This window comes from Mercenaria mercenaria, chromosome 1, assembly GCF_021730395.1.
Source record: "Mercenaria mercenaria strain notata chromosome 1, MADL_Memer_1, whole genome shotgun sequence".
In the NCBI taxonomy this organism is placed as follows: domain Eukaryota; kingdom Metazoa; phylum Mollusca; class Bivalvia; order Venerida; family Veneridae; genus Mercenaria; species Mercenaria mercenaria.
The window spans coordinates 100,152,240-100,165,466 of NC_069361.1; the positions used below are offsets into that span (position 1 = coordinate 100,152,240).

The window sequence follows — 13,227 nt, forward strand, 5'->3', positions numbered from 1 at the left end:
ACAATTTTTACTTGACCTTCAATAGTGACCTTGACCTTTGACCTACAAGCATAAGTCATGTATATGTGTAAGCTACATATTGCCCTCCACTCACATACCAAGTTTTATGAACCTAGCTTGAATACTTTTTGAGTTATCTCAGGATCTAGATTTGCTGATGGATTGACGGACGGACAGAGGGCATTCCTATAGCCCCCTCCGGTGTTCCACCGGTAGTGGACTAAAAATGTGTCAGGCCATGAGATTTTTGGCCCAAATGCGATTTTGGTCGAAAATGGAGTTTTCAGGTAATCTGACAGATTGTCATGTTCCAAGTAAAAATCTGCTATTAGACAACAGAAATCAGCTGTTGTTATGGAGAAATTACCGCCTTTCGGACACCATATTTTCGTCTAACTGTATCAAAATAGAGGCAGAATATCTTTATTCAGACTCCTTCTTAAAATAATATGAAAAAAAAAAATACATAATGAAATATCAAACATAACATACAGTTAATTAAATTTATTTATTTCTGTTTCATTTTTTTTATATAAACACATATTATTTTCCCCTTAAAATCGTTTCCATGGCAACACAGTTGTTAAATCCAATTTGAATAGTTCCTTGATAAATCCAGCCAAAATTTACATCAAGAAAGTGAAGTTAATATACCGTCAACATTTTTCAGTGTACAGACAGAGTTTAAAGATAACATTTTTTTTTTGCAAAAATCTTAATATGGCTTTCTTTTGTACAAAAATAGATTTACTGGATTACGGGTTAGATAACATGACAAAACTATGACAAATTAACCTTGTTGTTAGAACACTTGACACATTGACATATTTCTTTGTAACTGTTAGACAGAAAATCAGGCAAAAAGATATAATTGTTAGAAATATTAAAACTGATTTTGCTTAAAGTAGTAGTACAGATGTCACACTGATCAGTGACTCGTTACCATAGCAACCATGATGTATTTTCTTACCAAAAGTACCATTTCTATCAAGTTCTTGAAATAATTGAATATGTTAAAGTGTTTTTCAAAATAATATATACATTGAAAGCTGTCTAATTTCATATTCAAAAGTAAGAAAACCTCATTTCATGTAAATTGATGTAACACTGTTTGGGATATACATAATTTTCTGATACACACGACACAACTCTTGCTAGTTTAAGGAGGTAGGTTACCTTGTTACAAGGGTAAATTCAGATTAGTTGAACCGCAGCATCTTTTTGTATTTCGTGTAATATGAAGTTTTAACTGCTAAAATCTCAGTTTCGTTTGTCTCTGTCCCTTCAAGTTCAATTTTTATACAGGTTTGAAGAACATGACCCTCCAAAGGTATTTCATATTGAAAGAAGAAGGAAAATGTGGATATTTAACACTTTTCAGTGTATTTTAGTTTCATTGATATCTGTAGAAGTCAGCATAATCTATAATTTTACTAGTATGAACGTTAGCTTTCTAATATAATCTTAAAATGTATATGTCGCGGGGCTCGTGTTTCCATGGTAACGCATTTTCTCTCATTTTTAAACAACTATGTATAAAAATTGGGGTTTTCGACGGCTTCAGTGCCATTCTGTTAATGACAAACATGGAATATTTGGGTGAATATTATTAGCAAAATACCAAGCACTATACATGGTACCCTATTTTTCTTAAAGTTTAAAGTAACCATGGCAACAGAGATGTTTAAAATGGCTTATATCTTGCTTTTTGTCGTAATTTCTTATAAAATAATATTGAATAAGATTATCTTTCTAGTTGATGTAGCTTTAAAACATATTATTTCTAATGTAAGTTATATTTTCGTGTTATCTGCATTTATTCAAACAAATTTCTAAGCTTAGAATACTTACAGCAGTACCCCTCGTCTGGCATTTTTCATGGAAAAATCGTTCAGCATGCTACTATTATTCTCATGGATATTGTTGAAATGAAAATAAAAAGCCGAAGCTGTGTTTCTTAAATAGACTAGTGTCAACACTTTTGAATTTTACATTTAGATACATAGGTCACGGGCTTCGTTTCCATGGTAACATCAATTCAATTCAAGAAACCACAATTTTCTACTGAAATTTGAACAATTTTAGATCTTAGTTTTAGTATATAAGTAACAAATTATCAACGGAACCTGTAAAATAGGTATTACAAATCAAACTGCTAGATTTTTTATTTGAAAATGGCCGTAACAAGTAGGTTCTCACCAAACTATATTCCAAATAACACTGGTTACCATCATCCATTTTCTTACATTCCGCATAACATTTCAATATAACTACATAAAAGAAGCAAAATATTGATTATTATTCAGAGCAAAAGACTCATAAAAAATATTTCAGCAAATAATGGTTATCTGAAAATAGTTTGAATAAAGAAAATGCACAGAATTACGTACTTTCAAGATAAAAGCTATTAATTTTGCGCGGTAACTGACACGTAATGTCATGACGTCAATGACGTCATTTTAAGGCAACATTGTTTTGAAGCCTTTCTGCGGCAATTTATTCATTATTTCTGCATTATTAAACCATAAAGCGTCAGATCGAAGACAGGTCTATGATTTGTTTTCAGAAGAATGAATATACAAACACATTTAGTTTGTCGTAAACGTCGTCGTAAATCGTCACGTTAGCTTCCGGTTGGACATGCGCACATACAAATATAAAGGTAACCTACCTCCTTAAGGCAGATTCAAAGATAACTTAATGTTTTGTTGATGCAGTTACTACTTAGAAAAGAATATGACCTTACATTATTTATTTTAACAAATAGAACATATAAACATGAAAGATGTTTTACAATAATTTATTGTCAGATTAATGTTTAATACCATGGCAACAATGCACTATTTTCTTATAAAATTAAAGATAGCATTTATTGTCAAATTTCTTGAAACTGTATGATTATTTAAATAAAAAAGAGCACTCAAGATATATTATGCATGGAGTATGTTTTTTTAAAAAAAAATCTGTATTGCTTAAACAATGAAGACAGTTTTACTCTAACCACTTCACTGCTGTTCTGACAACAAAACATACTTTTACCAAACATTTCTCACAGCTGAACTGTGGCAGTTCAGTTAGTTTTACTTTTTTCTTGACTCCCATATGTAGTTTGAATCAGCTTGGTGAACTTTTGCAGAAAACATGACCTTATTTTGTGCACTTCTTTGACAGTTGCACTTTATTCCATTGGCATACTTTCAACTGGATGGTAAGCAAATATATTAGTTCCTTGGGTTTCATTTCCATTCACAAATTCATAAAGAATTTTATTTTTCTGGCTGGAAATTCTTTCTTCCTTCAGCCATTCTGCAAAACAAAAATACATTAGTACCTTTAAGTAGAAAGTTATAGAATAGAATACTGTGAAGCATTTTTTAAAAATAAAAGTGTCTTTTTGTGTAATCTACATAAAAGCATGACTACTAAGTATCCATCCATCCATCAATTTCATAATTTTCAAGAATACAAAAAACTAGCTAATCTTCTGACATACTAGTAGACATACACTTAAAAGAATTAATTCATTCAGTCTAACTAAATAAATACTCAAATACTGCAACAGTTTCTTAGGAAAATACATGTATGATGATATTCAATCATTATGCATATTTCCCCACTCTCCTCTTTTTATGCTAGATATGTTTGTTGAATGAATCTATTAGACTAGTAATGATTTCTTTCAAAATGCTATTAATACAATCAGGTCATTTATGTGTATGATATTTTAAGATTTATTTAACTTAGATAAATCTACTTGTACTTATTTTAAGAGGAATTTATTTTTGCATATATTCTTAAGATGTATTTATCTTTCTTACAATAGAAAAACTGCAAAAATGCAGAAAATTACAAACCCACAAACTCTTCCAACATGTGGTATGTAGGCATGCCTTGAGAATTCCTTTTTTTGTTTAAGGTCATAGCAATATGCCAGATGTTTCTCAGTAGTTCATCAATAGTTGATCTGTAAAATTAAAAAATACTTTAAAAAAAAAGCTGATATGTGAGATAAAGATGGCCTAGCTAGTTACCTCAGGACACAGAACACAAAGATTTATACTATGAGTGTAATATGTTTCAATCAAAAGCATGACTTTCTTAACAAAATGTCTTTAAAGTTTAAAAAATATTCATTTATTTTACTACCCGAAATTCTACACAAGAAACAACTGCAATATTCACAGTTTACTACATGTTTATTTGTACATTTAGGTATTATGACATTCACATAGGCTATACTGATTATAGGTGCATATGATACTGCAAGCAACAACTTTAATTATGTAATTCACACTTATATATGAAAGTTATTATAAATAGTATGGCAAAGTTTGGCCACTCCATTGTTTGTAGTAACCCTGTCGACCGGGAGGAAACCAGACGCGCCTGTAAAGCACCACATCATTACTCCACGGTTTGCTGTGGAAGCAACAATCAGCACCACACGAACGCAAGGGATACCACAGTACACCAAAGTAAACCAAACACCCCCATAACTCGACGGTTGGCTGTCAAAGTAATGAGGAATATTTAGCGTACCAACGGAGCCAGGCAACGTACTGTGATTCTAAGCAAAGCGAGCAAGGCTACAGTACACCACAATATTTAGCGGACCAACGGAGCAAGGCAACGTACTGTGATTCTAAGCAAAGCGAGCAAGGCTACAGTACACCACAATATTTAGCGGACCAACGGAGCAAGGCTACAGTACACCACAGTAAATTAAACATTCCCCATAACTCGACGGTTGGCTGCCAAAGAAATGAAGAAATATTTAGCGGACCAACGGAGCAAGGCAACGTACTGTAATTCTAAGCAAGGCAACTATACTATAATGAGCAAGGCTATGACATAAGCAAGGCTATGACACATTTAAGCAAGGCTAGTCAGATATTGCCAAAGCACTAGAGCAATACCTTTTACACAGTAACATCCATACTATGACAACGTTCGTAAGCACGCCCGATCGCCCCCGCGGTCGACAGAATTTTTCTCGGCCCTTAATATATTAGGAGTGACATCAGTAAAAGGATAAAGAAGATTAATTTGAATTTTAGATTCACTTTAAATAAATTCTTATCTGTATAACTAAAATGTCTATATTTTTTTTTTTTTTTTTTTTTCTTTTGGTCCTCAATGCATAACTTGGTAAACTGTCATCTAGGTTTCTCATCATCAGCCATCTGGAAAAAGTTAATGCCAAATTGGATTTGTCTGTTTCACGATTGATTTGTAGCCCAGGAATCTGTTCAGTTCTGTATCTGTGTAAGGTGCCTGCATTCTGTTCACTTCCGATGTTAACATCCAAATGGCAGCATATCATCTGTAACATAAGTACTTCACAGAACAGTCAGATTGCCATAGCAGAATTAAAAATGCGATAATATAATTAGTTTTAGCATAACAACAGAAATTTTTATTATTGGGGTGTGGCGGGTGGGCAATTTAACATCGATCTGAAACGCTAGCCAGTACACCTTAAATTCAACTGTGAATATTGCACGTGATCTGAAGTTAATATAATGCTTGAGTGGTTCCCAGACGCTAAGGCGTTCATCATTACTCTATTGTGTTTAGACAGGTAACCAATAAATCACAAAACCAGAACACTTGACAACAACGATAGTTTCTAGTTTACACACCTAGCAACAAGATATCCATTCATTTCGTGAGAAAATAAATGTAATTATTTTTAGGCAAAATAATTTTTATTATTTTACTACCCGAAATTCTACACAAGAAACAACTGCAATATTCACAGTTTACTACATGTTTATTTGTACATTTAGGTATTATGACATTCACATAGGCTATACTGATTATAGGTGCATATGATACTGCAAGCAACAACTTTAATTATGTAATTCACACTTATATATGAAAGTTATTATAAATAGTATGGCAAAGTTTGGCCACTCCATTGTTTGTAGTAACCCTGTCAACCGGGAGGAAACCAGACGCGCCTGTAAAGCACCACATCATTACTCCACGGTTTGCTGTGGAAGCAACAATCAGCACCACACGAACGCAAGGGATACCACAGTACACCAAAGTAAACCAAACACCCCCATAACTCGACGGTTGGCTGTCAAAGTAATGAGGAATATTTAGCGTACCAACGGAGCCAGGCAACGTACTGTGATTCTAAGCAAAGCGAGCAAGGCTACAGTACACCACAATATTTAGCGGACCAACGGAGCAAGGCAATGTACTGTGATTCTAAGCAAAGCGAGCAAGGCTACAGTACACCACAATATTTAGCGGACCAACGGAGCAAGGCTACAGTACACCACAGTAAATTAAACATTCCCCATAACTCGACGGTTGGCTGCCAAAGTAATGAAGGAATATTTAGCGGACCAACGGAGCAAGGCAACGTACTGTAATTCTAAGCAAGGCAACTATACTATAATGAGCAAGGCTATGACATAAGCAAGGCTATGACACATTTAAGCAAGGCTAGTCAGATATTGCCAAAGCACTAGAGCAATACCTTTTACACAGTAACATCCATACTATGACAACGTTCGTAAGCACGCCCGATCGCCCCCGCGGTCGACAGAATTTTTCTCGGCCACAATAAATTTGCCAAAATTTATCCCCCAAAAATTCTGAGTAAGATTTCTTAAATCAAATATAGTACTTTTATCACAATTATATTTGTTCTATAAACGAACCTAATTGAACCATGTAACTTTAAATATAAATAAATTGGCAACTTAACAGACATAACATGCACGGCAAATCTTGCCAACATCACGTGCAGATTAAATGAAATCACGTTAAACCTGTGTATAAGACCTTTTTATCTAGAAAGAACTTTTAACCAAATCGTTGTTTTCGTGATAATGGTGTATAATACAACTCAGGTTCAACCTTTGAACGAAATAAGTAATAGATTAGGTAAAATTTATTTGCTTTGAATACAAATTTGAGTTAAAGAATTATGTCCCAATCAATCAATTTAAAATCTGAATCCAACCTCTTACCCCATTAATTTAGGCGATAAAAACTGTCTCCTTTCAACGTGTTCGGAAATTGGTCGTATTAGACATGACGATATACAATTCACTTCTATACAAATCTTAATAGTACATACAATAGATTTCCTCGGTCCAGTAGCACCAACAAACCATTCTATAAATAGATAGCACAATCGCACTGAAGTCCCATTACGAATAAATGGTCAGGCAAGCACGTGTCTGTTTCAATATTACACTTCGCTTCGGTTAACGACACACTTCTCTGACTGACATAACATGACCCAATTTTAACCTTGTAATCGTGTTTGAATATCTATAAATAGTTCCCTCAAAACAAAGTCAATGTGTTGCCTTCATATTTGCGTGACTAAATGAAATGTTTTCTTTGAAAAACTTGTATTTATCTCGTATTTTTGTATGTATATAAACTGAGAACTTGAATAAACTTGAAACTTACATGATGTTTCAAAATCTTCAACACGCACACGAATACAGATTCAATCCAATGCCTATAAATGACGTTAACATGTCTGTCTTTAGTAAAAGTATCAGTTAAGTTTTGTCAATTCAAAGAAATATTTAATGTATTTAGACTTAAATTGTTTATATAGCAAATTCGGTAATGATGATCTTAATCCAACAAATTTTGCGCGATCCACGGAATTATTGAGATAAGTTTTCATAATGGACAATATCCCTACTCGCTAAGATTGCCCCGTCATAAATATAAAAGAATCTGAACATCGAATAATTTTGACTAATTTGTAAATTCTACATACACTGATTTAAAAACCCGTTTTGACCCTGCCAACACTTACACAATGTTGTGTCGCATTTCTAAAAGAATTCCAGAAGTTTTAGACTGTGGCTACAATTGACCTTTATTAAGCAGAAGCTTAAAACTGGTTTGCTCTTTTGATGTCTGATGTGACTTACAAACATCGAATACCGATTATCGTGATACAAATTTATATCGTTGACATGTGTTATATGATCTATTCGAAAATGATTTGGTGTTGACAATTTGCCTACTCAGACCATACCAAAAATAAGACGATTTTTTTTTTTTTTATAATATATAACTTAGCGGACAGCTGGTATAGATCAACTAAACCCAGTATTACCCGTTCCTGTGACAACCTTCTAAATTCGCTACACAAATGATAAACTTGTCCTGAACAGCCAAGTATGTTGTAATAGAATTTGATAATTTAAAAGAAGTGTTAAGAACAATATGATACGCGATGTTGGAATTGGCCTAAAACATACCAGCTTATCTTATATTTACAACTATGATATTCTATTATAATCTTTAATTACAAACAAAACAGTGACACTGTCAATGGGGAACAATTGAAAAAAACAGTTATATCTGCTGTTATCCCCCGTGAATACCATCCAAAATACATGTTACCTGACACAAGTAACCTTAGAAGTAAAGCCCTTCAAAATAAATATGTAACAGCTGTATGTTAGAATTCGAAACAAATGTCTATCAAGAATTAATGACAATCCTTAAATTTTGTAGAAAAGCTAACCACATTATTTATATATTTATTTATTTATTTATTTATTTATTTTACTCTAATATTCTCATGGTCATACCGATATAATCCCAAACTATATTAATTAATATAATTAAGGTGATTTGACTTAATTCAATTAAACCTTCCTTCCTTTTTTAAAAAAATACATGTACTGTGTATACAAAACAAAACATTCTAAGAATAATGAAATAGTTGGGCTGGACCGCAAGTTCATAACATTACTAACTCGGTCCGCCCAGATTTTTTTTTTTTTTTATATCCAAGAAATGTTTAAGACCAATTGAGCGTTGTTTACTTTAAACTATATGTATTACAGGGAATGCAAAAACAGCCTCTCAAACATTTAATGTAGCTAATGGTCATGTACGAAAGTTCGAGCTTTGACAAAAAAATTCCTCTCCAACTCCAAAACAAAAACGCAGTAATGCAACATTCTCCGGTATCGGACGGGTCCAAAACACCAAACAAAAAAAAAAAACTGTTAAATACATTTCAACTTCTTAACACAAAAGACCGCATGCATTTTGTTTTAAAACCTCTTGTGAGCATTTGACGTAGATATGAATAAAAAGATAAAGTAAGATTATTTGTAACGATATCTTTGATAAAAGGGGAATCGAATATTGAAACAATTATCCATTACGAAACAGTTGTACTACTTTTGAATCGTACTGACTGACTGTAAAGAAAAACCAGATTTAATATAAAGAAAAGAAAAGCACCTTTTTTCAACTTTTCTAATAACGTTATCATTTTCTATTTATAACTAGATCTATATATTAAAGAACTGTATTCGTTTGTATTCAATGACGGTAACTATACACGATTTGCATGAAAAATAAGAGGTACACAAGAATTCAATTTGAAATTGACCGTGACATATTCTAGGCCAAGACAATGTGTTTAATGTCTAAACATTTTATTGAATTAATATAGCAATATGTATGTAAATCTACATCCATGTATTTGGTTACATTTCAATCACTCTGTTTCTGCAATATTAGGCAATTATTCATCTATCCTTTAAAAACTATGCTGAAAAGATATTGTATAAATAAGTTTGCAAATAACATTGCACAACCAATTTATCCAGGAACAGCCTAAATTTACACCTGACAACTTTGTATAGCTGTATATTACCTGTATTACAAAGAAAAACATTTCAAAGGTCGACATGCAACCCTAACAAATTCGACCTCTTTATTTATGTTAGATTTTATCCAATCGGAAATTAAACAGTGGATCTTAAATTCTTATTATCTGAATGCACGTGGACTCGTATACATTAATGAGATCATTCAGGGGCAAATTTGTAAGTACTTCCAAATCATAAATTTTGACTAGTGAATTTGCTGATTTTAAGATCCCGATAGAACTATGCTGTGTGACCTGGTCAGACTTGTGCAGGTGCCTACGTTTCACGCATGCCGGTGGATTCTCCCGGTCCTGTGCTACTTATCGCAGGATGACAGCCGGTGATTGTAAGCGCATGTATGATAAAAAATTACTTGAACATCAATTGACACAAAGCTACTAGTATAAATAATAAAACAAATTTATCTACTATCTAAGACGCTAGTTTTTCCTTACAATCTTTCTGCCCAGTTCCGATAAACTCGTCCAAACTTAACCCGCATACTCATGATACTGGGCCATTCACTATTTAGACAATTCAACGGTCCCTTTTAGATTCCAAGGCGAGATTAATGTAAGACCCTCTGCAAATATGCTATTTAATTGCTAGAAATAAATGTGCAAAGTGTCCTCGTCCTATGCAACGTGACGTCACTAACTTGCTCTACGAGCACCTTGCGAATAGTTAGCGGAAATGCTATTTGTGAATCTCGTGTTTTCGAAGTACCAGAAAAACAAATTTTACAGTTGTTAAACGAGAAACCCTAATGGTTTGGTTCGAATCTGCAAATCATAAGAATTAGGGCCGCCACACCCCATATTTAGATTCTCAACGGAAGAACGGTAATTATTAGACTACAAAATTATTTGCGTGTTTCAAATCAATAACAAAAGACATACCAGCATTTGTTTGATGCATGAGATTTATTGGCAAATCCACCGTCTTTTGTTTGCTTTCCTTGGTCATCCTCCAAACAAGCTGGCTTGCCTCTACGTTCCTGGCGCGCTCTGTATCGTCCACGTGGCATGTAGATCTAGCTATTCAATTTAACATCGATCTGAAACGCTAGCCAGTACACCTTAAATTCAACTGTGAATATTGCACGTGATCTGAAGTTAATATAATGCTTGAGTGGTTCCCAGACGCTAAGGCGTTCATCATTACTCTATTGTGTTTAGACAGGTAACCAATAAATCACAAAACCAGAACACTTGACAACAACGATAGTTTCTAGTTTACACACCTAGCAACAAGATATCCATTCATTTCGTGAGAAAATAAATGTAATTATTTTTAGGCAAAATAATTTTTATTAATGTGTAGAAGTTGTTTGTAACTTGTAAAGAACATTATGTAGTGATGAGGAATCCAACAATCATGGCCAAATGAACTGAATGCAAACTTACATGAAAAGCTATTGAGCATCTGTTTTATACAAAATAAAAACAAACAGCTATTCTTTATACTTTTTTAATTGAAGTGAGTTTGACATGAATAAGAAATAATTTATTTAAACTGACAACTGTTCCTGTAAGTCACTACATAAATATGGATAAGGCTGTGACTTTTGACATACTGGTCTTTCATACTGACACACTGATCAGAAATAAGAGTGAAAACTGTTGTGGAAAAAAGTAAGCTTCATGAATGCCCCCCCCCCAATCCCCCTTATTTGGAGGATATAGGAGGGGGGTAATTTACAGTTAAAAGGAACGGAGGAGGGGGGAGAGGGGGTGTATTTAGTTTATAAATGTAGTGTGGAAGCAGTTCTCAAGCTGAGGAAGGGTGTATTTCGTATGACAATGGGTGGGAAAGAGAAGGGAGATATTTGGAGGAAGTTGATGGGAAGGGGGGTGATTTGAGGTAACCCAGTTGTGGAATGGAGAAGGGGGGTAAAATGTTTCCGGGAGGGGGTGATTTCCTTTTTTGAAAAACTGCGGGTGTTCTGGCTGACATAATTTAACTGACGCTGTTTTAATTTTCTGATTATTTCCCATTACCATCAGAGATCCGTAACAGCAAATAAACATCTCTGAACTGAATATTTTTAGCTAGAATTAAAGCCTAGATGACAATTCCGGGATATTTTCGAAGGACAAAACGGTCAATATGGATTTCATTAATATTTTAAAACTCTACATATTGTGTAAATATTACTACTTACCAGTAAATCGCTCAATGACATTCATTATCCCTTTTAAATCAATCGTCAAATTACTGTTTAAAAATTTCCTTTCACACGACCTTTCATGTTTACAAATGGCGTGTTGATACAAAGGGCGATAAATTGTCAATTATTTGATAATGAAACGAAATGTCAAAACACGGAACTGTTACAATACCTGCTTGGTAAATGACGTTTGTCTCTTCATTCATTTATCGTCCCAATAGTATAGTGTTAATTGATAAAATGCATTAATTGACGCGAAAACGTGTTGAACTCCACTCATTTTTGTGACGTAACTTTAATCGGGTTTTTCTCGAATGACGTAGCGCCGCATTTGGGCCAAAAATCTCATGGCGCGACACAAATGTTGTTGGCCTATTAGTGTCTATTCATTAAATTTTGCCTATATTATAATGTTCATTGAACAATACTTCTTAAATGACAAATGCATACACCTTAATTTCTTTAACAGAGAAATTTTGTTTAGCTACGTATCTATTACTGGTATATGTATTTTGTAAATTTTTGTACCAATAAGAAAATGGTTACAATAAGCCATACGATCATGTGTGTCTAATGGGAACCTAAACAAGTTGTGATTGGTCAATTATTCCTTAGACTAAGTGAACGTTTACTGGTCTAGTTTACACTAATTCATTTTAGCTTGATTGTAATGAAAGCTTCAAGCTTATCTAAACCACACTCAAGTCTGCTTCCTTGAAAATCCTGTACTGGTGTCACATGAGGTGTGGTCATGACCCTAGTGGGACACTAACCCACAACCCCTTTGTGGACAGGCCAATACCTTAACCACTAGACCACCACTCCCTTCACTGTTTACTGGTCTGTAATGTGTACCTGTATTGAGATAGGGATTGGCTGGTACCAGGTTTCCTCGAGGCTGGGCTTGTGATGTCACTGGTAACTGGTTACTATGGTGACCAAACTGATAAGCCATCACAGTGGAACAAGGATGAGCATACTGGGCTTGCTTTGTGTAGTGGCTGTAATATATTTATGTTTACTATTTAGTTAATACTGGCATACATCAAACCATAATTAGTAATCAAAGGGTCTAAACAAGAGGGTCATGATGACCCTGAATCGCTCACCTTAGTAATATGAGCCACATGTTTAAAATAGTAAACTGATGCTAAAATATTAGAAAGTAGGTTAGTAGGTCATATTTATGGTCACTGAAAGTCAGTTTTAAGATCGGTGTGCAAAACTGTACATGTCATCCAAATTTCAAGACTGTATCTTAAACAAGAGGGTCATGATGACCCTGGATCGCTCACCAGAGTAATATGAGCTACATGTTTCAAATGTCAAACTGATGATTTTTAGAATTTTTTTGGAAGATTTTCCGATGTACAATCAAGTAACCCCTGGGGC

General features: G+C 34.0%; 1 protein-coding gene and 1 long non-coding RNA gene across 2 annotated transcripts in view; both read right to left on the minus strand.

Moving 5' to 3' along the window:
• The window catches only part of LOC123528846 (bromodomain-containing protein DDB_G0280777-like), a 31,035-nt gene that overhangs the window by 13,791 nt on the left and 4,017 nt on the right, over positions 1-13,227 (minus strand). The window contains exon 2 of the mRNA XM_053518555.1: positions 12,691-12,836. Coding sequence (XP_053374530.1) covers positions 12,691-12,836 — 146 coding nt within the window. The remainder of the gene's footprint in view (positions 1-12,690; positions 12,837-13,227) is intronic.
• On the minus strand, positions 236-12,644 carry LOC128547025 (uncharacterized). Its single transcript, XR_008366265.1, has 3 exons — positions 11,830-12,644; positions 3,855-3,964; positions 236-3,306 (listed from the first exon to the last, which is right to left on the minus strand). It is a non-coding gene; the product is annotated as an uncharacterized LOC128547025 (long non-coding RNA).